The sequence below is a fragment of the Aptenodytes forsteri genome, unplaced genomic scaffold (genome assembly GCF_000699145.1).
Source record: "Aptenodytes forsteri isolate BGI_AS27 unplaced genomic scaffold, ASM69914v1 Scaffold391, whole genome shotgun sequence".
NCBI classification, from domain to species: domain Eukaryota; kingdom Metazoa; phylum Chordata; class Aves; order Sphenisciformes; family Spheniscidae; genus Aptenodytes; species Aptenodytes forsteri.
Window position 1 is genome coordinate 145,712 of NW_008795920.1, and position 26,575 is coordinate 172,286.

At 43.4% G+C, this 26,575-nt stretch overlaps 1 protein-coding gene across 1 annotated transcript in view; it reads left to right on the forward strand.

Moving 5' to 3' along the window:
* The window catches only part of AP3D1 (adaptor related protein complex 3 delta 1 subunit), a 49,195-nt gene extending 26,277 nt beyond the window's left edge, over positions 1-22,918 (forward strand). Inside the window, exons 12-34 of the mRNA XM_019473551.1 lie at positions 937-986; positions 1,430-1,478; positions 2,243-2,388; positions 3,950-4,098; positions 4,191-4,421; positions 5,858-6,089; positions 6,580-6,725; positions 6,862-7,003; positions 7,937-8,008; positions 8,972-9,047; positions 9,870-10,069; positions 10,769-10,842; positions 13,243-13,447; positions 14,227-14,289; positions 14,922-15,023; positions 15,711-15,860; positions 15,996-16,043; positions 16,428-16,617; positions 17,745-17,833; positions 18,878-18,963; positions 19,406-19,527; positions 20,302-20,381; positions 20,752-22,918. Coding sequence (XP_019329096.1) covers positions 937-986; positions 1,430-1,478; positions 2,243-2,388; positions 3,950-4,098; positions 4,191-4,421; positions 5,858-6,089; positions 6,580-6,725; positions 6,862-7,003; positions 7,937-8,008; positions 8,972-9,047; positions 9,870-10,069; positions 10,769-10,842; positions 13,243-13,447; positions 14,227-14,289; positions 14,922-15,023; positions 15,711-15,860; positions 15,996-16,043; positions 16,428-16,617; positions 17,745-17,833; positions 18,878-18,963; positions 19,406-19,527; positions 20,302-20,381; positions 20,752-20,847 — 2,798 coding nt within the window. The 3' untranslated portion in view covers positions 20,848-22,918. The remainder of the gene's footprint in view (positions 1-936; positions 987-1,429; positions 1,479-2,242; positions 2,389-3,949; positions 4,099-4,190; positions 4,422-5,857; positions 6,090-6,579; positions 6,726-6,861; positions 7,004-7,936; positions 8,009-8,971; positions 9,048-9,869; positions 10,070-10,768; positions 10,843-13,242; positions 13,448-14,226; positions 14,290-14,921; positions 15,024-15,710; positions 15,861-15,995; positions 16,044-16,427; positions 16,618-17,744; positions 17,834-18,877; positions 18,964-19,405; positions 19,528-20,301; positions 20,382-20,751) is intronic.
* Positions 22,919-26,575: the final 3,657 nt, after the last annotated feature.

Here is a 26,575-nt window from a genome sequence, read left to right on the forward strand (position 1 = left end):
GGGGGGGGGGGGGATAACACGGAGGTTAATTCCATTGTGGATGAGAGTGTGCTTCACTGAGATCCAATAAGATATTTCTGTGGGTCAAAGGGAAATTCACACACCCAGGACACCTCGGGGACTGTAATGTAAAACTCAAATTCAGAAAATGAGATGTGAAGCTGTGTGCCTGCGTTAGAGCGGCACCTTGCACCTGCCAGCTCTTTGCATGACTTGAGATGATAGTATCCAACGCGCCTTCTCTGAAATGTAGCTCTGCAGGATTATGGAGAGCAAAATGCCGCTATACTTACTTGTCACTAAGGTCAGCATGTGCGACTTTCTCAGTGAGAGTTGGTGTTGGCATGGACATGCTATACGACAGCAGCAGTTAATGAGATAACACCACCTTTTCTGCTGTGGGGTTGCGTGCTGCCAGAGCTTTACAAATGTCCAATATAATCAACAATGGGACCTGATTTGTGCCTTGAGTCTCTTGCTGGCTTGATTAAAGCTCCAATCTAATGACGTTAAACTCTAGGATCTATTGCTGCATCTCGTTACATTAGGGAAGTGCACACTTAAAAATTCAGCTATACAGTAGCTGATGACATGTTTACAGTCTTGACTGCTACACGATATCAGTAAAGTAAACCTTAATGAGAGCAAAGTGTAATGAAAAGCAGCTTTGACCTGGCTGTTCCGGCAGTTCCTACCTTTATGCTTTTTTTTCCTGCCCCGCTGTTACTACTCTTAAGGTATATGAAACTTCAGTTAGTGTCATAACCTTCTCTCCTCCCCCCAGACCCCCCAAAAGTCCAAGCAAACAGACAAACAACATAATAAACTGGCACCTTTCCTTGTGGGCTGAGCTAGCTGTTGACCTTCAGGTGTTGTATTGTTGCATTCATTCAGAACACAGAAATACTAACTGAAATTTGTGCTTGTGTATTTCAGTTTTGATCTCTCTGTCTTCTGGGATGCCTAATCACAGCGCAAGCATCCAGGTACAACACTGGGTTTTGCTGAGGGTTGTTTGTTCTGCTCTACTGTGTAATACCGAGTGCCATGGAGAAATTGGATTGTGTTCCTCTGCCAAAAGTTAAAGCAATAGCTCCCTGAAGCGCTCTCACTCAGGCGGAGTCCTACAGACTGAAGCATTTCCTATATAAATTCCTTTATTTCCTTTGCTCTAAAATGCAGATTCTTCTCATTTAGAGTTTTCCTAACTCTTACTCAGCTGCTACTCTCAATACAATCATACAGAGGTTCCTTTTGTTTTGAAATCTGTTAATGCAACCAGACGCTCTTACTAGAGGTCCCGGGTCTTGGTCAGAATGCTTCCTTATGTGCTGAATAAACTTTATGAAGAGTTATTTTCATTAAGACTTTTAAGGCTTGTAATAAGACTTAAATGCTTGTAATAAGCAGGACATGATCTTTTTTCCAGCTTTGTGTTCAGAAGTTAAGGATATTGATAGAAGATTCTGACCAGAACTGTAAGTATGTTGCTTGTCTTCATGGAAGCATTTAGCAACCAACCACTGGCGAGAAATTGCAGCAGCCTTAGAGTAACAAGCTGTTTCTCCAAACAGCTTGTTTGGTATTGTAGTGCCTGGTATGTTGTAAACAACTGCTGGATTTTTAAATGTGGAGATAATTTTTGATAGTGATCACTTCTTATAATGAGCTTTTTTTAAAACAAATGAGATTAATTATTACTGCTGTTTGTGGTCTTGTAAATCTAAAACACTTCTCTTTCGATGCTCTGGGCTTTCCCTTTTTATAAACTTGCTGCTTGGACAGTAGTGAGGGGTATTCTGTAGTGCAACTTATTTTAGTGACTGCAAAGAACACTGGGAAATCCTTTTTTGTGCAAACCTTTTTCCTGCCTTATGAATTTTTCCCATTGAGAACAAAGCTGCTACTTAATACACCAGTCCTGTTAGTGCTTTTAAAGCTGTGTTCATCCTAGGATGCCTGTTCTCAAAACCCACAGTTTCTGTATAAAGCAATGATAAAACTTGAGGTACAAGAAGACTGAAATGAAGACTATATATGTAGTTACGTGCCTGTATATGAGATTATGAAATTAAAGACCGAAAATCTGTGATACACTGTTTCTCAAAAGTTCTCTTCCTCATCATAGTTTTTTGAGTGTATTAAAGTTGGTTTCAGTAGAAGTACTCAGTATTAAGATTTCATGCTCAACACAAAACAGTGTTTCTATATTTGGAAAGAAGTTTTATTTTGTCTTTCACAGTGAAATACCTGGGACTGTTAGCTATGTCCAAAATCCTGAAAACGCATCCTAAATCAGTTCAATCTCACAAGGATCTCATTCTCCAATGTTTGGATGACAAAGATGAGTCTATCCGACTCAGAGCTTTAGATCTCCTATATGGCATGGTATGTTTCTACACGTATTTCCTTTCCTCTCCAGCCCCCGTTACCCTTTAGGAGGCTGATGTTTAAGAAAAACATGCAACTTTCTCTTCCCCTCTCCCCAGTAGTCTTGTGATAGTAACTCCCATATCTTTTCTGGCACTTATGACAAAGACATGATCTGGCACAGCATGAGAGGGCTTTAAAAACTTCGATTCGGACTGGAAGGAGTTTCTGAGTTCAGGTGTTGTGGAAGTCACCCAGGAGGCTGCTTCTCTAATGCCTAAGCCTAGCTGCTCCTTCTGTCCTTGGTCTAGGTTTAAAGTGGACCACAGGCATATTTGGGCAGGTCTGTGCCGTTCTGTGTTGCAGTCCACGCTGCAGCACACCATAGCTCAGGTTGACGTAAGTTATGCAAAGTCTGGGAAACAGTCTGGAGCACTCTGAAACAACAGGAGAAGGCAGCTTTAAGCTGCTTTATCATCAAATTTGCCCTTCATTGTAAATTTTGTTATGCCTTTTAATGACAGGTACAGAATCTCATTCTGTTTGGTCTCCTGCGTGCCACCAGTTTTGTGCATGCATTCTGCAGCTGTGCAGGGCAGTTTACAAAATGTGCATAGGCTACAGGGACAATCTTGTAGTGACAACGTTTGATCTCTGAAAGGGCTGTGGTCATGATTTATACAGTAAAGTGCCTTTCACTCAAGAGTCTGTGCCCCCACACACACATATGCACAAAGGGGTTGTGATAGATGTGTCTCATACTTCCTATTCTAGAGGAGAAAGTGAAAAATAAGGAGGACACCTTTTGTCTGGTACTCCTCATGAGATAACTTCATTAATGTTTGATTAGGACAGTGGTTTTAATGTTGTTGCAAAGAGAATTGGAGTTCATTCTTAGTTGCTGGAGGTTAAATTCTGCTTGTTACGTCTTTAGTCAAAAGATAACCTAGGAGAAAGAGTCTACCGTTTTGCTCAACCCTGCCTCTGAGGAAGAGTGCTGTGTAATGAATGATTGTAGAAATACTAATACATACGTCTTTTGTTAGTGGTGTCTTTAACATGTACCTATTGAGAGTTCATAGCTGGAAGCAGCAAGTCACAACAACTGGTGATATTTACTGAATGTTTTCGTCACTTTATTGAGACAAATAGGTTTCCAGAACAAGTTAATACAGCTATGTTTTGAAATGCTAGAATTCTGTTGGATGTTAATGACTTAAATTTGTTTTGTTTAGAAGCAAAAATGTTTTAAACTATTAAATTTGCTACTCTGGCAGAAGTAGAAGATTCATTTTCTCCTGGATTTCTGTATTGCTGCTAGTAATTCTGATTCTCAGCTCTCCCGCAGCATGGTCTTGTATACTTGTGCTGATTCTGCTTTAATAACAACATTGAGAAGAACTAAACAGGTTCCTTTTTCAGTTGTGACTGAAGCTGGGGCCTAGAGAGGTGGTTCTGATTTCTTGTTAACACAATACAGGTCCATCAAAGAGCTAGCAGCTGCTTTAATGGAATTAGAAGGACTTGACAGTATGGGAAATGGCTTAGTTTTGGTTCACCTTCAATAACTCTTTAACAGGTATCGAAGAAGAACTTGATGGAGATAGTGAAGAAACTGATGATTCACGTGGATAAAGCAGAAGGGACGACATACCGGGATGAGCTGCTGACCAAAATCATAGATATTTGTAGTCAGTCCAATTATCAATATATCACAAACTTTGAATGGTCAGTGTTTTTATGTGTCAATTTTGAGATCATCAGCAATGGTAATGCATGATTGTCTGCTGATAAAATTGCATCCCTTTCACTTTTTGTAGGTACATAAGCATCTTGGTGGAGCTGACCCGGTTGGAAGGCACACGACATGGGCATCTTATAGCAGCTCAGATGTTAGATGTAGCTATCAGAGTTAAAGCTATTCGTAAATTTGCAGTTTCTCAAATGGCCATGCTTCTGGACAATGCTCATCTCATAGCCAGCAACACCCAGAGAAATGGGATCTGTGAGGTGCTTTATGCTGCTGCTTGGATATGTGGGGAGTTCTCTGAGTAAGTGCAAACAGAAAGCCTGATACGCTTTGAGCAGCTTCTTTCGGGCAAAGATTCAGGTCACTGAAAAGTATTTTTGCGAGAAGGATAGTTCAGAATATATACCCCAAAGCTAACAAAATGATTGCTTCTTTCCCGCTCCCTCATCCCATAAGACTCCTTAGCTGTTTCTAGCCAAGACGGATACTTCATTTTGAATATCTGGTCTTTTTTCTTGTCTCTGTAGTCCTGCCCACTCATGCAGGAAGGCATAGTTGTGGGTGTTAAGTGGTAAGATCTTAAGACATTGAAGGAACTCCTTAACCCTTAAGGCTTAACCCCACTTATATCATAGGGAAAACGTCCAGTCACCATGTTTGACTGAATTAGTTTTTGCTCTCCTCCCTGTTTTGTCCTTGTCGAAAGGTTTTTGCAGAACCTAATCTTTCTGAGGATTAGAAATCATCTTTTTCCTCACAACTTATCTGTACCCACAGTAGCACCATTTTCAATGTTCTTGTGCCAACAGTGTCTTTTAGCTTAAATAGATGTTTTTGTCTCCTGGTTGTGTGTGCATATATGCATGCTTACCTAGCTTTCACTTTGGTAAGTCGGACAGACTGTGATAGTGTAGTCTCCTTTTATCATCTGGTTTGGTGTCTCTTGTAATTGCCACTCTGAACGCTGGTTCCAGTTTAAATTCATATAGTAGGTGTGATTTTTTTTTGGGGAGTGAACACTGATATGACTCAGATCTTCATTTAATTAAAAAAGTTCTGCAAAGAAAACTGTAGATTAAGAAGCAAGAGAACATACTCTCCTTTTTCAGGTTGATCACATTTTTACTTTGAAAGAACTTTAGCTTTCCATTCATAATGGACCAGTAACTTTTTTGTGCATCTTCCATTTAGTCGTGAGCAGATAGTTTTGAATAAGAGCATGAGATTTATTAAAACAAGTGTTATGATCTGCATTCTTTTCTGTGTATTAAGCATTGCCTACTAGATTTTATTTTTGTTCAGTAAATGATTGGAAATACCTCATTGATGTGAGTGATGAAATACAGAATGGCAGGAAGGTAGTTGGGCTGCTAGAGCCAGACTGTCAATGGAGTTGGCACTTTAAAGTGCAATGCTTAGTTAATGGAATTTATAATTATATAATTATATAAAATTATATCATTTCAGTTATACTGAACTTGTAAAGGTGGAAACTGAGGTGTCCCTCCCCTTCTGTAAAAGGATAAAGCTGTAAATTCATCTGTGCCACGTTACTACTGTAATTTGGAAGGGGAAAACACGCAGAGAGCAAATGATTATGTATTTGTAGTCTGTCCTGCCTTTCTGCAGCACTTTGTACTGCAACTGAGGTTTTTGAAAAATTCTTCTCCATGGAGACCAATGAGATGTTGGGATTTCTCAGTTGCTGTCTTTAATCTGTCCACTCTGTCTTTATAGACACCTCGAGGAAGCAAACCAAACTTTAGAAGCGATGTTGAGGCCTAAAGTTACAACTCTACCAGGCCACATCCAGGCAGTTTATGTCCAGAACATGGTGAAGCTCTATGCATCCATCCTACAGCAGAAAGAGCAATCTGGGGAAAAGGAAGCAGCTCAGGAAATTACACAGCTGATGATTGAGCGTTTGCCTCAGTTTGTACAGAGTGCAGATCTAGAAGTTCAAGAGAGGGTAAGAGAACAAAATTACTTTGGAATTTATCAAAGTCTCTCATTCATCTTGGAGCATAAATGTAATTTTCTGTGGACATGCACGTTTTATATAAGCCATTGTTATCAATGGAGTGGCGCGTTTATTCTGTACTTTGTGTAACTCAGTGGAAGAGAAGCTCTAGAACTAGAGGACTGGGAAGAGTGGTGACGTTTCATGTCAGAGCCCAGACCTTATTCCAGTTCAATACCACCTCTGAAGACTGCTTGCAAGGATTTCACTCAAAACAATTTAATTTTAGAATTATGCAAGCACATAAGGACACAGCTAGAAGAGAGGGTTAACATGGATTTTTTTTTTTTACATTTGCTCTAAACCTGCAGTTATGCTGCATCCCTTAACTGTTCTACTCCATTAAGGGAATTATCTTCTGCTGACATTCATTGCAGTTGATTTTTTTGGTTCAGTTTGTTAATATTAATCCTGAAATTACTTCTGCGTTTGTTTTTAGGCTTCTTGCATCTTGCAACTAATAAAATATATTCAGAAGCTACAAATAAAAGAAGTACCTGTAGCTGAGGAAGTAATAGCCCTGTTTGCTGGTGAGCTGAACCCTGTGGCTCCTAAAGCGCAGAAGAAAGTACCGGTTCCAGAGGGGTAAGATTCCTTCTCTCTACCAATGCCTTATTTAAACTTTTAAACTCTTAAATAGTAAAGCTAGGCATATGATGAGAAACACTGAAATATTCAGGGGTACTGAGTCAAGCTATTTGTTTACTGCAATTCTTACCAGCTTGGACCTTGATGCCTGGATCAATGAACCTCCATCAGACAGTGAGTCTGAAGATGAAAAGCCCAAAACAATTTTTCATGATGAGGAACAAAGGCATTCCAGACATAGACAGCCAGAAATAGATGAAGAGGAACTGGCCAGAGTGAGTGAATGTTAAAATGCTTTTCCCTACATAATTCAGTGGTAATATTGTAAGTGCTACTAAAGCGGTTGAAGCTGTCGTGGATTCTCCATGTAGCCAGGGAGCCATTCTGCTCTCTACGGCTCAGGAAATCTGATGATTTGATGTGCACAAAATACATGTATTTGAATACAGGTATTTTTTTAGGCATTGTGAAATACATCCGATAGGCAAGCTAGGCTTCCAAGAGAACTTTCTATCTTGTCCAAATGGAAGCAAGATATTGTAAAAACCGGGCCCTCGTTAGGAGTTTTGCGCTCCTGTAAAAATCTGACCTGTAAACTGTGCTGTCTAGTGCAGTTCACTTGGAAGTACGGGGTCTTGAGGATGGACACTTGTGCTGAGTTCTATTTGGTTTTTTACACACCTCGTCCATTGGTGTACTTCTGTTATTCTGTACGGTCTGTATCAGCAGGAAAAGAAGCAGCATCTTTGCTCATGGACTTTAGCAGCTTCTACGAATTACTGTAATGTGACTGTTCTCGGTAGTGATACCACCTTTCTTGCTTCTGACCTTTTTGTTTTCATAGAGAAAATTTTTTATTGATAAGAATCTTCACTTCCTCTCTTTGCAAAAATGAAAATAGAAACATTTGAATTGCCATCAACATCTGGTCTTCAGAAGTTAGTCTCTCTAGTCTAGAATTAAAAAGCAAATAAAGGATATTCTAAGGAATATCAGTTATAGTACTAACAGTACTTGTAGTTATATTCTAGTATGTCTTGTAACTCAGAACTGGTTTATCATGCTCAATCTACTATGCTGTAGTCTTTTTGCAAGTAGTTATGCATTGTTCCAAAAATTCAGGGAGATTGTATTTTGCACTTGGATGCCTTTTATCTCTCTTTGCTTATAAACAAAAATTCTAACTACAAATACTCTTTTGCTTTCAGCGTCGAGAAGCCCGGAAACAAGAACAGGCAAACAACCCATTTTATATTAAAAGCTCTCCTTCCCCACAGAAGGTGAGTGAGTCTGAATTAAAATCTCTTGCTGGCCTCTCATATAACTGTGTGAAGGCTCGCTGAATGTCAGTGCTGCAGCTTCCCTCTGGGACATTCTGAGTATTTCCACTGCAGTTCTGATCACTTAATAGTGTGCCAATTGGAGTGGCTACCTACAACTATTTTTGTAAGTCTTGTTTGTGTTGAGAAACTCACAAATGACCTAATATCACCAGAGCAGCCAGCTTTCTGTGAATCTCTGGTGGACCTCTGGTTTAGAAACAAGGAAGTGGTAATTGTCACAACCCCCATTACAGAGTAGTTTGGAACAATCTGGATTAACTTTGTCATGGAAAGCGCAGTGTTTCTATTTCAGCAAGGACTCTCTAAAAGCTGTAGAGAAACGCTTCTCTGTGCCTGTGTGTCACAAATTCCTGTGCAGGTAGTTTGTCCCAACTCTGGGTGATGGAAGGGTTCAGATTGCCAGGCGCTTCGTTAAGAGCAATGAAGAGAGAGTGAACTTTGAACATGCTCCTCTTGAACATGCAGCGTGTTTTATGGATCAAAAGGTCGTTGTGGTCTCTTCTTAATACCTTTCTCAGGGAAAGAACCTGCTTTATTCCCTGTATATCCTAAGGACTGCCCCATTTTCCTCAACTCAAATCTCAGAATTTATCTTTTGAAGTGGCAAGTTATTAGCAATAAAACACAAACCAAAATTTCTTCAGAGTTTTGCAACAAGCCTTCTTCAGGGCAGTAGCAGGGTTAAAAAACTGTAGCTAAAAGTAGGGTCTTTTATAATAGTTATCAGCTGGCTTTAAAATACACTCTGCTACCACACAGGATTTAGTACTGAGCTATTCCATTCCTATCCTTTAAAATGTTCACTTAAAGGATTAAACTGCTTCATGTTTTGAAATGTGTCTATTTATATAGGTTTGTATCTGGCAATGCTCAGAATGTAACAAATTCTCATTTTCCCAGCGATACCAAGACACTCCAGGTGTGGAACATATACCTGTGGTCCAGATCGACCTTTCTGTCCCCTTAAAAGTTCCAGGTGAGTGCAGCTAATATTTAAAATTAATTACAGAAATTCAGTTAAGCAAAAGTAATAATTCCTTCTTAGGAATTCCTCCTTAAATTTTTAAGGGCAAGGAGCATACTTTCATTAAGCTCTTAAATATATCTCCTTAACTCACACGTGTTTGAAAATAGTACTTTGCAGTCCAAGTGCAGTTACTCTCAAGACAGTGTTAGAAGTAATTCTGTGATTAAGTATATTGTGCAGCCAAGTCTGTAACACGTAAACTAACCACTGTTCTGTGTAGGTAACAGTCACCTTTGGAATGTCTTAAAGGGCTGATGAAGGTGATCAGGAGACATTAAATGGAGTCTAATGGTAGAGATACTATTTTAATATCTTGTTTCAAAAATCAAAAGGTAGTTGTATATCTAATGAGTGGTTTGATATAGCACTGAAAAGCTGTTGGTAGAGTGCAGCACGTTGCAAGTGATGAGTTCTAAGTGCAAATATTTAAGGCTTACATAACAAAGTTTTTTCCAAAAGTCTGGAAAGTTGTCAGTACAGCAATGGCACCAATTCTACTTAAAATATCGATATTTGGATGCTCTTTGTAATCCAGTTAATGTGGTCAAGAATCAGGGAGCAGGATAGAGCTCTGTCCTATTTCTGTAGAGGTGGAGTGTGATAGTAAAGCTGGTGCTAGAGGGGCTGCATGTGAGATGATATGGAAGCAAAGAGAGGTGTTGATCCTTCTAATTCTGAGAAGCCAGAAGCAAGGTTCACTCCTAACACACTGTTTCAGTGATCAATGTCCATGTGGACTGTAGCCTGAAAGCAGTTTGGCTTCCTCCGCAGGAATGCCTATGTCTGACCAGTATGTGAAACTGGAAGAAGAGCGAAGACATAAACAGAAACTGGAGAAAGACAAGAAAAAGAAAAAACAGAAAAAGGAGAAGAGAGGTAAACATCATCGCCATAACTCTCTGCACACGGAGAGTGAGGAGGATATTGCTCCAGCTCACCATGTCGATATCATAACAGAAGAGATGCCAGAGGTCAGTTGCTTTGGTTGGTGGTCTGAATTGTGGGGTTTATCTGTGTGCTGCTCTTGAGAGATTTTTTCCCCAAGAATTGCCAGCCAGTCTGTATTGTTGCAGTTCAAGAGCTCTGATTTCCTGCAAAGTTGTTTAAGAAATGACTGATTGAGAATGGTCCTAGGCTGTTCTTTGCAGGGGGAGAAATGATTTTCTTTTTGTGCACAAAAAGACAAAAATTGCCACTTGAAGCTATTAAAAAAAAAAAAAGAAAAACAAAAAACCAACTAGCAAAAAACCCAATATGCATCTCTGCTATAAAAGTAACGCTGTCCAAATAGTCACTTCATTTATTATGCTCTGCTGCTTCACTTTGACATTAACTTGCTGTCTAGTCAGCAGGTTTGCAGCTGATTATAATTAATTGCGCATGCTAATGATGTAATCTCTATTTGTTCCTAAAATTTCCTTTAATCAAAACCGAACAGCGGCAATTCAAATCCTGCAGTTTTATGAAGAATGGTTTTGTTCTAAATTAATCTTGTAACTAGATGCTGCATTAAAGTGCCTTGTTCCTGTAACTTACTGTGTCTGACTGCAAGCTGGCCTGTTCCAGGGTTAACAACCTTAAAAAAACTGGTTTGGGTGATGTAAAGCTTTAGCTTCAAAATTGCTTGTGGTTTGCTTCTTCAGTGGACGGTCTCTTTGTCTCTCCTGCAGAATGCTTTGCCCAGTGATGAAGATGACAAAGATCCCAATGATCCATATAAGGCACTTGATATAGATCTGGATAAGTAAGTGGCAGTTTTGTATGTGGATTTACTTAATTGCTAATCAGAATGCATGACGGCAGGTCTGGGGCTAAACACGCAAAGGCACTATCTACAGTCCACCAGGTGAAAAAACTAAGTCTCTCGCCTTATCTTGGATGTAACCTTAGATGGTCATCCAGGCTTGGGTTCCCACTGCAGTGTAGATGATAAAAGCGAAGCTGCTGAAGTAGGGGGGGTTTGGGGAGGGGCAGGGGAATCATTTTGTGTGACTGAAAGGAGTCTGAAAGCACAGGCAGTGTAGCTGGGATCAGATGTGAGAGAGTTAGTCTGAGCTTTTGGGTGTACCGGTATCTCTCTGATCTAACCTGCATTGGCACCGAGTGTGACCTGCATTCACCTGCGTTCATCTCAGAAACACTGTACGCATGGCAAGCCCGTATGCTCTGCATTGCGATCATTTGACCAGTAACAGCCAGTTCGTAGCATCCCCGTTGCCCTGTGGACATTCAGTGTGGTTCCACTGTTGAAAAATGTCATTCTAATATGATTGAGTGAACTGCGTGTCATAACTTTGACCAGAGTCTGGTCCCCATTCAGCTACTGGAGTTGTTTACAGTACTAGCACCCCAGGCTGCAGCGCAGCAGACTCTGAATCCCTGCATGCCATGTGATAATTAGCAGTGGGCTGTTAAGTATTGCATGTGGAGATTGTTTTTTAGTTGCTGTTTTACAAAATTGCCATGCTAAAAATAGTTGCTGATTTATGGTCCATGGATGCCTTCTGTAAAGTTTTGAAGACTGTGCAGGCACATGTGTGCATGTAGTATCTCTCTCCCTCCCTCCCTCTCTCTCTCTCTGACACTTAACTTTAAAGACTGTGCTGTTCTCTGCAATTGTCAAATCTTGTAGGGGTTTGGCCTCTCGGTACCTTTGCAAAAAAAGTGATGTAGCATTTTTAAAAAGCAAAAGAACAGTTTCTGAAAAACTTCCTTTTTTCACGAGCTGGTCACATTGCTCTGAGTCTGCAGGGGGCAAATGTATAAAAGGAAATGAATTTCTGACTATAGACCTCGTATTTGCATGACAAGCCTCAACAGCGTAGAAAACACTGAGCAGAGCAGTTTCTGAATGCTGTGCTCCAGGAGGCGTCTTTGGACTTTTGTATTGTTTCCATCCATTCTCTTTCCATTTCATATGAGTCAGCGTGCTCTCCTGTCATGTTTTCTCATGTCTCTGTCCTCTCTCTTTCTTTCTGTGCTTGCACTGCTATGTCTGTGTCACGCTCACATGCAGTCTGGTTTCAGGGAAGCCTTCCAGGTAAGAATATACTGCTCAGTGGTTGACCTTCTTTGTCAGGTTGGTTGATTTCAGTGGACAGTGTAAATACTTGAAGGGAGGTGAAACTATTGAAATCACTGACCCTCAAATTTGTGTGAGTCTATTTCATCATTGACTTTCAGCACCAATCCCTGTTCCTGTACAGGTATATGTGAAACAGCTTAAAGATGCGATGTGTTTACTGTTCAAACAGATGGGGTCCACCTTGCCCTTACAGCATCTGTTTCAAAGTGAAAAATTAATTGGGTCTGGTTCTTCATGCAATATAAGGAAAAAAATTAAGGCAGATGTGACCGTTAGAAATCTTCCTGAACTGGTGTTTGCTGCTCGAACATGAAAATTAATGTTAAGTAAAAGCTGTAGAAATAGAAAAAGAGGCAATCGGTGAACTTCTCACTGATCTCTGGACAGTGTTTGACAAGAATGGAGAAATTTCTGTGGTGTTTTTTTACCAAGTAATGGATTTGGGATACAGTGTAAATCTGAACTACTACTCATGCTTTTTGGAAACAGGTATCTGAAATTAAACACAACTTTCAAAATGTAATGGTAGAGTACAGATTCATAGCATAAACTTCCAAAATGCAACAATTTATTGCTTAAAAGAGTTTCCAATTGGAGTGATCTATTAACAACAAAAAACACGCCCTTCGAGGGCTGTTTGAGCCATGCTATCACTCCACTGCTTGAATTTCTGCACTGTTGCAAATGCTTCCTACTGCTTCACATCTTTGCTCTTCCTTTGGGAGTGGTTCCACAGAAAGGCAGCGTAACGCTATGTGTATGTATTCTCTGTAGGTCTTACTCAGCCTGTAAGTCTGTAGTTATCACTTGTAAGAGTGATCACATGTCAGCAAGAGCTTGGCTCTCAGTCACCTTCAAGTTGTTTCTATTAACTTCTAATCCATAAGGGCAGTGTCTGCAGTTACATAAATAAACTTCAGGTACAGAAGTATGTGCCGATTTAAGATTTTTGGGGCCCAATTCTTTAAAAACAAAGTATACCTTGTCTTGGGCGTCCAGCAGATAATCTGAGCTAAGGGAGACTGTTTGCGGAAGGGTGATGGTCTCTTTGTTTTTAAGACCTTTAGCAGACAGTGAGAAGCTGCCAGTGCAGAGACACAGAAATGTTGAGACCCTGAAGTCACCAGACTCGGAAGCTCCCCTAGTAGAGAAGAAGAGCAAGAAACCCAAAAAGAAGGAAAAGAAACACAAAGAAAAAGAGAGAGACAAAGGAAAGAAGAAAGAGAAAGAGAAAAAGGTAGTAGAGGAGGAAGAAGGAAAAAAGGTAATTCTCCAAGACTTGCATTATTTTAGAATTTGCTGTTATGGGCCATATTTATTGCTGTGTTTTGTTGCTTAGGAACAGTCACATTTGACAATTCAAACAGCTGAATGTTTTCAACCTTTATTTCCTTAAATTTTTACAACCATAAAAGCAGGCATTTAAAGATTTTTGTTAATAAAAATAACATTTACTTAGCCTCGTAAGTTAGCAGAATTCAGCTTACTGCAGCCTACGCAGCAGATCTTCCAGGTCTAATTTGGAAGCTTGAGTTTACTGATATTTTGTCTGTTCTTAAAATGGGGAACTCTTTAGCAAAATATCTGGAACTCACTTTTGTTCTACATCCTGTCCCCCGTATACTTCAGAATCTTTCAGCTATAAAACCTGACATTAGTTGTCAGTTACTCTGAAGACTTGAAGTATCCTTTTTGTTAACCTCTCTGCAGAGACGCAGGTTTCATCTAAGACGCAGCCGATGTGCTTTGAATGCCTGTAGATGTTGTGATATGTAGGGTAATTTGCAGTTACTGTCGGCTATGTTGAGGTTTGGAAGTGTGCCCAAAGGCTGAAGTTAAGCTTCTTGAACTATTTGCTCCTAAATGTATTGCAGCATCTGTGTATGAGCATTCTGGAGCAATGCATTTCCATGAAAATGGGAGGGTTTAATTTAATTGATGATTGGGTTTTTTGGGGGTGTTCTTGGTGTCTTTTTTTTTTTTTTTTTTTTAAAGAATGGTATCAAAACAACCACGATGGCTTTGTTTTCTCTTGAAATTCAGGGGGAAGACTTGGATTTCTGGCTCTCCACTGCTCCACTGCCTGCTTCCACTACCCAGCCACAGGTAGACATCTTGCCACACCACAGGAAACTTTTTCTTATGATTGCATTTTAGCTGTGATACGAGTGCCTTTGTCATGCTGCAGGAGAGAAGGGAAAGATAGGCTTCATCTCCTCAACTTATTGCTGTGAAGCTATGACTTTATATCTCCCCGGTTTACATTTACAGACACGGTAATGGGAGGTTTCAAGCTCATTCTGCTGTGCAGATCAATGGACAGAAGTACAGATACAGCTACAGGCTTGGTGGATTTTAATATTATTGGTGATTTTTAATATTACATTATTAGTGTATGGTTTTATTTCCTAGTATGAGCTAGACACTAGCAATATTAATAGACATGGGAGAGAGTCTGAAAGAAAAGTCTCGTCAATGTTGATAGGAGATTTTAGAGGAAGAGACAGGGAATATAAGGGGATTGGAGGAAATCTTTTGTCTCTTGTGCTCAGGTGATCATATTTGCTGGGTTTCAGAGGCATAAAATGAAAGGCTTGATACCATGTTAGTCTAATGTAATTCTTGAAGTAACAGTTGATGTGGGGGGCAGTGTCACTGTTAAGGTTTCTTCTGGTGTGGGATTCAGTTGTTTCAACTGCGTTCTGTTAGTGTCATAACCCTTCTGCTAATCTACTCAGAGTGAGCCTGAAGTGGGTGCTGCTGTTGTGGCTGAACCTCAAGAGGTAAAAAAGGAAGAAAGGGAAGAGCGAGAGGAGGAGGAGGAGGAGGATGAAGAAAATGTAAGTGGTTTAAGTTCCTGACCCCCTTAGCCATATTATCCTAGTGTGTCATATTCCTTAAAAAGAAGCACACAGGAATTACCAACAGCATCCTATTCAGTGTAGTGACCACCTGCAAATAGGCAGCAGAGCGAGAGGGGAGGAGGAGGAGGATGAAGGAAAGGTAAGTGGTTTAAGTTGCTGACACCCTTAGCCATATTATCCTAGTGTGTCATATTCCTTAAAAAGAAGCACACAGGAATTACCAACATCATCCTATTCAGTGTAGTGACCACCTGCAAATAGGCAGCAGTGGGATGTTACGCCCTTGAGGAGCTCTAAACACTTCATAGTAAGAGGTTTGGTCGTTCCTTGAGCCAAGGGTCAGGTAGCAGTTTTAAAGCTGAGCTTCCAAACAGTTGAAGAGATTTGGCCTTCTGCTGATCCCAGGCTGCTTTGGGTTAAGGCATTGTCATCTAAGTGGGGAGCAAGGGTTTGCTGGGACTCAACACAGAATGGCAATTGGGGTTTAAGGAATGGGAGCTCTGCTTTGGGTTTCTGCAGTAGTAGGAAACTGCGTTCAGTCATCCAGAAGGCTGCGCAGAGCGAGTCTAGAGTTGAAAGATTGGTAAGAGGGGTCATGATGTAATGGCTGGAAATACAGGGTGTCCTTAAGGGTTTGTTGTAGTTTCTTGTTCTTCTTGGTAGAAATCGTCCAAGCATAAGAAGAAAAAGCACAAGAAAGAGAAAGAAGAGAAATCAAAGGATAAAAAGAAGTCCAAAAAGAAGAGTCATCGCAGTGAGGAAGAGACAACAGAGTCGGTACAGAATGGAACACTAGATGATGAACCACTACCAGTGAGTAGCTGTGCGCTGGCAGTGCTTGCCGTGGGGAAAAGGCAGGAGCTAAACTGTTTTGGGAGGAAGGAGAATGACAGCTCTTTTAAGAGAAATTAGTTATATTGCGACTGTGATTTCTTTCTTGTTTTTCAGCCTATGTCCAGTTACTGCCTTCTCGCTGAAAATCCATACATTAAAATGGTGAGTTTTTTGGCGTTCAAATGCAGATGTTTTCTCTTTTTGTGTTCTCTAAGAAAAGAGGGGATACCCTGGGGATAGTATAGCGACTTTATGTGGACAACATTTAACTGAGGAACTGTTTAAATCCCAGGAGGTAGAAACAAAACCAAGCTCCATTTCCATTCCTTTGGATGTCCTACTTAACAAGTTTTAAAGTTGGTATTTTCCCACTACTTAGCAGTACTGTGGAGCTGATCACCAGTGTGCTTTTCGTTATCCTATAGCTGTACCAAATTACCTTCTTTTTGAAGCTTGCTTTATTCTGATGCTGTGTTCTGTTCTGGTGCTCTGCTGTTTGAAGTTTCTGAATCTTTCCTGTGATTTTTTTTTTCCCTTCATTTGCAGACCTATGATATTCAAGGAAACCTCCAGAATGATAGTCAAGTTACTGTCTCTGTTATCTTTGAAAACAAAAGCACTAGCTTCCTTAAGAGCATGGAACTAAATGTCCTGGACTCTCTCAACACTAAAATGCTCCGACCAGAAGGATCATCAGTACATGATGGGATACCTGTGCCCTTCCAGCTACCCCCTGGTATGCGCAGCTTTGCACAGGGTTCTTGGAGTATGTCTAGTCCTACACTGCCCTCCTGTGGAAAGAATTGTTTGAACTTCTTGCTACTTGCTGTTTTCCAGAAGGACATGTCCCTCTGCCTGGGTGTTCACTGGGCTTTCACACAATTCACTGGAGAGGATAAGCCTTCTTACAGTATGGCTATAAATGCAGGGAGTCCTGTACAGCGAGAGCAAAGCCTATAATGTAGGACTGGGAGTCCGAATGTCTGAGTTCCTTTTTCAGGTGACTGCAGGCTGGCACACCTTTGAACGTGCCAGCATCACCAACTACAGGAATCCCAAATTCATGAGGAGTTTGCTGTGAGATTTAAAATGGAACAAAGCTATAGGTTCTTGAACCGTTATAATCCGCTCTGGATTTATTCTCGAGCTATTGTCCCACTGTTTTAGTGGCAGAGGCCATATGGAGTGGAAGTTTGCGATAAGTATGTGCGTATTTGGATGGGGAGCTGAGCCCTTAAGAAATATGAGACATGGAGATGAAGGATAATGGCTTCATACATAGTACAATAGTACAGTTGAATCACTGAACTTCTTTGAATTTCACTTCCTTCACCAAAGAGTTAATCTGAATACTGAAACAGCTCACAGAAGTCATCTGGGATTTAGTGGCTTCAGGATGGATTTTGGTCCCCCATGGAAAACAGTGGGTTGTTTGGGCTTTTTTATTCTATGTAAGGCAGTTCTTGACACAGACTTGTGTATTAAAAGAAAAACAGAGAAACATTAGAATTCAAATTAGTTCTGAAAACTACTTGGAAAGCCGTATATTTTCCAGTTATGCAAACAGTTTAAATATATTGCCACTGTGACATCTTTGCCCAGGCTCGCTCTCAATAACCTCTGCCAAATGCCAGCTCTCGCTGCTGCTTTTCAGAGCCCCAAGAGCTATGTGCTGTAACACTGTTAATTCACCACAGGAACTGTGCATATAACTCTCTTCCAACTACATGGAAAACTTCAAACTTGGTTCAAAAATAGTCAGTACATAAAGCTTAGCTGCTACTGATCAGTTTATTCTAACCATTACTTAGATATGGAAACCATTTTCTGACCTGACTTCTCCCTCTCCTCTCTTCATGCTAGGAATCTCTAATGAAGCCCAGTTTGTGTTTACACTTCAGAGTATTGTTATGGCTCAGAAGTTAAAAGGAACATTGTCCTTTATAGTCAAAGTAAGTGCAGCTTTAAACTCCGTGCTTCTGCTTCCTTTGGAACTGCATAAGGGAGCTTGACTTGGGTGGAAAGCACTGCTTTAGAGCTTTTCTTAGGCATCATTTCATCTCTGCTGCACCAACCCATTCTGTGATGTGAGAAGTATTTTTACATGACATCTTGTGCAAAGAGTGTCCCGAATACTGCGTAAGCATGTCCTAAATTGTCATTCCTGGCAGTGTGTGAGCAATGCAGCCTGAAACATATGCCACATTGTCAGCTAGAAGATCGCTGCAGTGGTGCATCTGCTGGGGAGAGGAGGTCAACCAACTAGCGAGAGATGCAACCCAGAGTCTGTCTCTTCTGATCTCAGTTACCCAAAGATTGGTTGGACACTGCTACCTGGTACAAGGCTGGAAAAATAGTAGTAAGAATTAGATGCAGTTAATAAGGTTGGAAACCCTGAACAAGAGTGAAGTTAACTGAAGGCATTGTTTAATAAGTATTGACCTGTATAAGACTATGGGGTTTCTAATCTTATTTCAGTAAAACTATTAATGAAGGAGCTGTGTGAATAGCTCGAAGGAAGTGAATGGAGACAGCTGTGGCTACTTCTGAGTCAGCCATTATCTCTATTTTAAGGGTTTCTTAAAAATAGTATACTAGTCCTATTTTCAGTACCTAAGAATCTGGGAGATATTAATTTATTATTTTGCTTGGGAAATAGTGAACTGTAAAATCACATCTCCAAGTGTTAGCTTAAATTCAGTCTGCTCGATATATTTCAGCAAGGTCCAATTGAAAATGCAGCCAGATCCCTCCAGTTGTGTCCCTTACCTGCTCTAGGCGTATGTATCGACCTAGCTGCCCAAATCTTTTCTCTGAGTGGCCTGATGTTGTAGTGTGATGGTCGTTCTCAGACTGATCCTTCAGGCCCAGCCAGGGTATATCAAAGGGAATTGAGCCCTAAAGTCTTCATCGGTGCCTGTTTGGTAGGTGGGGGTGGTGCCTCCTCTTGCTGCCTCGGGGCTCCCATTCATCTCCTTTCCTTTGACCTGTTGCAGAATGATGAAGGTTCAACCCATGAAAAACTAGATTTCAAATTGCACTTCAGTTGCGCTTCATACTTGATCACGACGCCTTGCTATAGGTAAGTGTCATTTAGGGAGCACAACATTGGTGCTTTTGCCGCCCATGTGAAGCTGAGCTTTGGCTGCAGGCCATCTCTGCAAGATACGCAGCATGCTTTTGACTTTGGCTGCTTGTGATTGCTTTGGTTACAGTTCAGTTATCTTGTGTAATGTTTGACTGTTAAAATATGTCCAGCAACTTATTTCAAGTGATTCTGAAGAAGGAGTTATATGGCCTGTAGGCTGACAGAGGTCGTGTGGAAGTAGCTCTGGTTGAGGTCATCGGGTGCTCCAGTGGAGTCTGGAGTATGGTTCCCATATTTGCTGTAAACCCATTTTCCTAGAGCTTGGTAGTACTTAGACTTCTGCATCCTGAGATGTCTCAAGGTCTGCATGGGGCTAATGTGGCAGATTCCACTTGAATTTCTAGTACAAGTGTTTACTTTCCTTCCTGTTTTGCAGTGATGCTTTTGCCAAGCTCCTAGAGTCTGGAGATCTGCACATGAGTTCTATTAAAGTAGATGGAATTAGCATTTCTTTCCAACATCTACTGGCAAAGATCTGTTTTCATCATCATTTTTCAGGTGAGTCTTCCTCGATGCAGAACCTTCTGCAAAATCCCGTATTCTAAAATTTCTGCTGTGCTTGGCGAGTGCAACGCTCCGTGGCCTCGACAATGACAGGAGCAGGTGATGTCCAGATTAAATAAATTTGGGAGAGGTGTGTTTTCCAGTTTTATCCAGTTTTCAGGATACATTGGTATCCTGAAAGCATGCAGCGTTCTTCAAAATGAACTCTCCTTCTGTCCCTGTGGCTTTCCTCCAGTCCAGCGAGGCACGTGGCAGGTATCACGGGAGCAGCTTGCTTATAGTTAGGGCTGTAACTGTTCTCTGGAGGGTGTATTTGATCTGCAGTGCTTCAGCCTACCTCTTTCCCCAACGTTTCGTTTCAGTAAGGGAGAGCGCGAGCTAGTCAAGTTTGGACTTACTAATTAAAACACAAGTACTGGATGAAGCAAAACAAATGGCTGTTTCATCATGCTCTGGTATATGCATTAGACATTGCCTCACTGAAAGTGTTTCTGGGGAAGAGATCTCCATTCTAATCAGCATTTTTGCCACAAAACATTTGCAGCTTACTTAAAAGACAAATGACTAACCTCATTATTGTGAAATATCCCAGATAGGAGCCAGGAGGAGCCAGGCACGTACATCGTCTTAACCCTGACTTCCTCCTCCCCTCACTCAGTAGAAGCTTCTGTTCCTTGAGGCCAGGCAAAGCAGTAGTTCCTCTTCACGGGAAGTAAACCTTGTATTAAAAGTTGTCCCACTAAATGAAAACTCCTGCTTTCTTTATAGTTGTGGAACGCGTTGATTCGTGTGCATCAATGTACAGTCGTTCTATCCAAGGCCATCACGTCTGCCTACTGGTAAAAAAGGTGAGAGCATTGTACCACCCTGAAACAAGACCTGAGAGAAGCTAAATCTGCAGCCTTTCCTATCTTAACAGAAAGAGGGAAATATTCCTGTCTAAATCATCCAGGGACACCATGGGCAATGTAATTCATCTGGCCCATCTAGCAGTTCTCGCTGCGCTACTACCAAGCTTGTACCTCCCCGTGGGCTTTCTGTCGCCCAGCGCATACCTGGTGGGTAGCAGCAGCACTGATGGCTGATGAACTGACCTCTCGGCTAAGCCTGCTTCGTTCCTGTGCAGGCTGTTTCCAGTCCCTGAGCTTGGCTGGGAATAAAATTGTCCTCGCTTAGAAGGGGAGCTAATGGATTTCTTTTTTTCTTTTTCTTTCCAAGGGAGAGAACTCTGTATCCATAGATGGGAAATGTAATGATTCCACCCTGCTTAGCAACTTGTTGGATGAGATGAAAGAGACATTGTCCAAGTGCTGAATATTCCTTATAAAATATTCCAACTACAAGAAACACACCTAATGCGTAAAGATGAGCAGACCCAAGTGTTAAGTTTCTCCCTCGTACGCATGTACTATCCTGGGGCACGTGCTTTTCAGTTAACTCCACCATTGTTTGCAGTTTAGACATTTTAAGGCTGTATGTTACCTTTTTATTTCAAAACTTTTTACAAACTGTGGTGTTAACCCTTTCTAGCCCAAAGAGATCCTGGTGACATGACTGGAGGAGGGAGGGAGGGAGGGGCGCTATTTATTCAGCAGCTCGTGATGATCCCATAAACCTTGCCATCTGCGTGGGATGGTGGACTAAGCAGGATTTTATCAACAGTAGCACAGAGTCTGTTGCTTGTGCTTATTGCCAGGGAAGGTTGACTTGGTCCTTAACCATGGAATGTGTCTTCAGGGCTGCTGTAGTTGATGTATATTTCTAGCAGAGGCTGGTGCTGGACCTGAAGGCCTCTTCTTTTTTTTTATATATGATTTATTACTATTATTATTATTGTTGTTGTTATCTCAAGATCTATTGTGATCAGCATATAAACATCCTCCATCTCCTTGAGCTAATCCAAATGTGCCCTGTGAGAACTGGGATGTCTGAGTTTCTGTTTATAGTAGTTGCCTTGAGCCTTAACCTTCTTTTAGTGACAGCTGAAAGAGAGTGAATGCATGAAACGGGCTGGAAGTGTTACTGTTTGGTTCTCTGCTCCTGTTGACCACCCGCGCAAATGGAGTCTATCATGCCTCTCCCCTTTGAGCAGTCTCTGCTGATGTGTTTTATGAGTCCACTTCAATTTCACATTCCTGAAAAGTTAGGGTGTAGCAAGAAACTGGAAATCCAAAGGGGTCTGTTCCTGCTTTTTTATCATTTTGCTCACCAGCTGAGGTTGACCACTACCAGGTTAGAGAAACGCCCACATGTGTAATCCCTCCTGCTCTGAACAGGTTGCAGATAGAGCCCTGTTCCCTCCCTCTGTGCTGTGAAATCAGAGATGTCGTGCTGTCTCAGTTGTCCCCGTAGTGTCCCACGGCCCTGCCCTCGCAGCACTGGATGCAGATTTAGCAGCGCAAGTGTAACTGGGTCCCTGCAGCAGAACTCTCCCTGCCCGGGTGGCAGGAGGGAGGGGTTGGTGAGGAGCTGCAGACTTGTCCCTGTAGCAGGTGACTTTAGAGGGAAGAAAGGGAGGGTCTACAAAGTGAAGCCCATTCTGCACTATTGAAATCTTTTGGAATCACTGACTGGAAGGGGATGTCACTGTGTCCTTTACAGAGATGCTTAATTGATGTCCTTCTCCAAAATATCTTGCTTTTGTGTATTTTGGGTTCCCCCCCGCCCAGTTCTTGCTGTTCCATCCCCAGCAAACTGAGAACACTCTAGAACGGTTTTTCTTTGAGGCACGGGTCAAGAATGGTTGGTTGCTGTTACCGAAAGGGTCCCCAGGGAGGAGCTGGGTTGGTCTGCGCTTCTCCAGCACCGCCACCGCTCCGACGGGCGTCAGCAATGCCCGGGTGAACTACAGCCCTACGCAGGGAACAGGATAAAGTGTTGATCTTATCCTTTGGGTGAATGTCCTGTACTTTAAGCGTGTCTTGTGCTCTTCACACCCTTCCCATATTAGGGTATTGTTGCAAAGGCTCTGCTGTGGTTTTATTGCTAGGACTGGCTTCGTATTCTGACCGCACTTGTGCGCTGCAGGAATTCGTTTGCGGCAGGCTTCACTGCTGGTGAAGTGGTAGGTTTTGGTATTGGTCAACCTCCCTTGGTTAGCCAGTTTGTGTATTAGAAACTGAACATATTAAAATTGTCTTAAAGGATAATGTTCCTCAATTAGTGTTTTTTTTAATTCATGGATGAAAACTGTCACTCTAGCATGTAGAGTCTTCTCTTATGGAATCCTGTGCAGTGATTCTAGAATTTTGAAACTGTATGATGTGTTACATTCACAAATTTATTTGCTATCAACATTCCCTTAAAAAAAAAAAAAAGAAAAAACAACATACCACAAGCTGCTGTAATGATTTTGTGTCAAGATGATCCAATAAACTTTCAAAACAAAGTTAAATTTTTGGCTCTGTAAATAGTCCTTTTATAAGACCCTTCCAGTTTGTTTGGACCCAAAGACATGACATGGATGTACCCCAGCTCTGAATGCTTGTCTTTGGGGGGGAGGCAAGAGGGATCTCACTCCAAAAGCTCTGGGGGAGGTAAGGAGTCATTTCTAACACCGCTGTGTGGGGTGGTGGGTTTTTATCGGCTGGGGACTGGTGTGCATCAGCGAGGGGAGTCCTGCCAGTCCTGTATCCCTAAGGTGCGTGTCATGGACCCGCTCTGTCAGCGGCAGCAGCTCGAAGGCGTGAAGTGCGTGAGCAGAAAAGGAGTCTGTAGCGAGGGAGACTGGAATGGTGCTGTTCTTCATCTCTTGTATTTTAAACTGACCTGATTTTCACGGGCACCAAAGCTTTGATTCCTACACGCCTGGAATAACTAACTGGTCAGGCTGTCAGGCTTTAACACTCCGTTGGAAGGCAGCATTGCAAGCAACGGTTGTCACTAACACAAAAACTACAGGAGGGGGAAAAAAAAAGTAATTCAGACAACCTCAGTTAAAGCTGCATTAGGTTTTGGGGGGGGGATCGCAATTGCAGCTGAAGTCTAAGCACTTGTGAACACTCGGAGCTCTGGTCTTGATGAGATGTCTAGAAACTGAAGGACAGAAATCAGCCCCTTCCGCCTCTTCCTCTCGGCCTGGCATCCAGTAAAGTTTGTGACGGAAACACGGTAGCATTAATGTGAAGATTAAGGTCCAGTACTGTCGCACCAGGAACTGAGGCGTTGGTTTTGCTGATGCTCCCAGTGGTTGCTAGTAAGACCAGAACCTGTGAAAATCATCTCTTACAATAGAAAATATCTGGGGCCGTGCAGCCAGGAGCTACCAGCTCTGCACTGAGAAAAAACCCCCGGCTTGCACTAACTTGTCGGCCCCGTTCCTGGTAGATAAGCTCCTGCTGCGAAGGAAGGGCCAGGTGATTTGTTTTCTGCATGTGCGAGTCCGATACTGCAATCCCGTACTGGCCTGCAGGGAGGCTGCCTGCTCGCTCTGCCGTGTTGTGGGACTGCACGGATCTGATTAAACGGGGCAAAACCAGCAACGAACACCCATCTCTCTGCAAATGCGTGGGGGAAAAAAAAAACCAAACCCAGGAAGCACTTAGAATCACAGAATCATTGAGGTTGGAAAAGACCTCTAAGATCATCGAGTCCAACCATCGACCCAACAATGCGATGTCTAGAAACTGAAGGACAGAAATCAGCCCCTTCCGCCTCTTCCTCTCGGCCTGGCATCCAGTAAAGTTTGTGACGGAAACACGGTAGCATTAATGTGAAGATTAAGGTCCAGTACTGTCGCACCAGGAACTGAGGCATTGGTTTTGCTGATGCTCCCAGTGGTTGCTAGTAAGACCAGAACCTGTGAAAATCATCTCTTACAATAGAAAATATCTGGGGCCGTGCAGCCAGGAGCTACCAGCTCTGCACTGAGAAAAAACCCCCGGCTTGCACTAACTTGTCGGCCCCGTTCCTGGTAGATAAGCTCCTGCTGCGAAGGAAGGGCCAGGTGATTTGTTTTCTGCATGTGCGAGTCCGATACTGCAATCCCGTACTGGCCTGCAGGGAGGCTGCCTGCTCGCTCTGCCGTGTTGTGGGACTGCACGGATCTGATTAAACGGGGCAAAACCAGCAACGAACACCCATCTCTCTGCAAATGCGTGGGGGAAAAAAAAAACCAAACCCAGGAAGCACTTAGAATCACAGAATCATTGAGGTTGGAAAAGACCTCTAAGATCATCGAGTCCAACCGTCGACCCAACACCACCATGCCCACTAAACCATGTCCCTAAGCGCCTCATCTACACGTCTTTTAAATACCTCCAGGGATGGGGACTCAACCCCTTCCCTGGGCAGCCTGGTCCAATGTTTAACCACTCTTGGAGCAAACATCGAGTATTTAATGAGCTGCGGGACCTTCACTGGACAATGCAGGAGTTCACAGCGAGCCTGGCACCGTCCGCTTCTGGCTTCGAACAGTAAGACAGGCTCTCGCCCTGCTCCCTGCGTTTACGTCATGTCAAAATTCACTGAGCAACTGGGCAAAGAAAATCAGTCCTTATCGAAGTGTATTTTTGCACCCAGTATGTTACCAACAAGTGCGTGAAAGAAACGCTGCTCTGCACCATCCTTGCAGGGAAAGGGGGGTGCCACCCCAGAGGTTTGTGGTTGCAACCGTTTCATGCCACGGCTCGGGCAGAGCAGCATCTATCCCTTGGAGGTACCCAACCGCTGGCAACCGCGCTCTCTGGAGAGGCACTAATGCTGCTGCAGCCGCTGCCCCAGCTCCTCCCTTGGGCAACAGCCCTCCCCTGCACCAGGGCCGCGGCCGCAGGCCGCTGCTGGGAGCGGAGAGTGGGATCAGCTGCTCTGCGGGAACATCGGGAAGAGGCCGCGCTGCCCCGGGCCAGCGGGGAGCAGGGGGAGGCCCGGATCAAGGGAGCCGAAGCCTTCGCCCCCGGGTGTTGCCGCACGCTCCCCGGGCTGGGGCTGGGCTGCGAGCACCACGGGTGGAGACGAGCCGGGGGTCTGGGACCGCCAATTTGGGGAATCGAGAGCAGCGAGCTCCCCCGTGGTGCGAGCAAAGGGGCAGGAGCGTAGGAAAAACACTCGGGAGTGCAGGACCCGAGGCAGACGGGAAGGAGCTCTGTGGGGTGCGGGGAACGGCCGTGCTTTCGGCAGGGTTTGTTTTTTGGGCTTCCCAGGGACTTGCCACCCGCGTTTGACTTCCCTGGTTCTGATGTTTGTGAAAATTTCCCTCTGAACCAGCAGCTGCGTTTCCTGCTACTTCTCCTTTTTATGACTTTAAACTTCAAGTACGTGCAGGTTCCTTCAGCCGCTCCTGTGCGACCAACCGCCCCGCGGTCAAACCAAGCCAGCTCAAACCACCCTTAACCCCCGGCCAGCGTCGGAGCTGGATCCGGCCCCGAGTCTTGGCCTGACTCTGCCCGGCTTCCCCCTCTCCCGGGGCAGGACGGCGGCTGCATCTGGCTCCTGATGGTGCCACAAACCACCCTCCGGCTCCTCAAATCGAGCGCTGCTGGGCTGGAAATGGGAAAAATAAGAAAGCTCGTGGAGGGCGGGAGGTGCTGGCAGGGAGCTGGGCTTCTCGCAGGATGGTCTGAAGGCAGCTGGGGGTGGAAGGACGCTCGCAGGACTGAGGAGGTCCCTCACCCGCTTGTCATCGGCCGGGGGAGGAAAGAGACGCGTTTTGGTGACGGCGCCGCTGGGGACGGGTTCCTCAAAACGCTTCTCCGGGGACTGACGGGGGTTCCGGAGCGGGCCCTTCCCCTGCCCTTACGCCGGAGCCGTTGCTCCATGAAACCTGGCCGGAGCCGGGGGCTTCCCGACCTTAATTTAATTTTTGCTTCTGGTTTCTGAGCGTTTCTGCCCCTTTCCAGGGCACCTCGTCCCGCTCTTCTGTCCCCCCGTGTGAAAAATTCGGGCAAACCTTCCCCTGAGTCTGTCGTTTCTGCCGCGGCGTGCCGGGCTCCTCCGGTTTTAGTGGATAACGTAATTCCACCCAGGTGCAGAGCAGGATGGCCGGGGGGGGGGCGGCCCCTCGGGGCCCCGGAGCACCCCTGGGCTGGGGTACGGCCACGGTGCC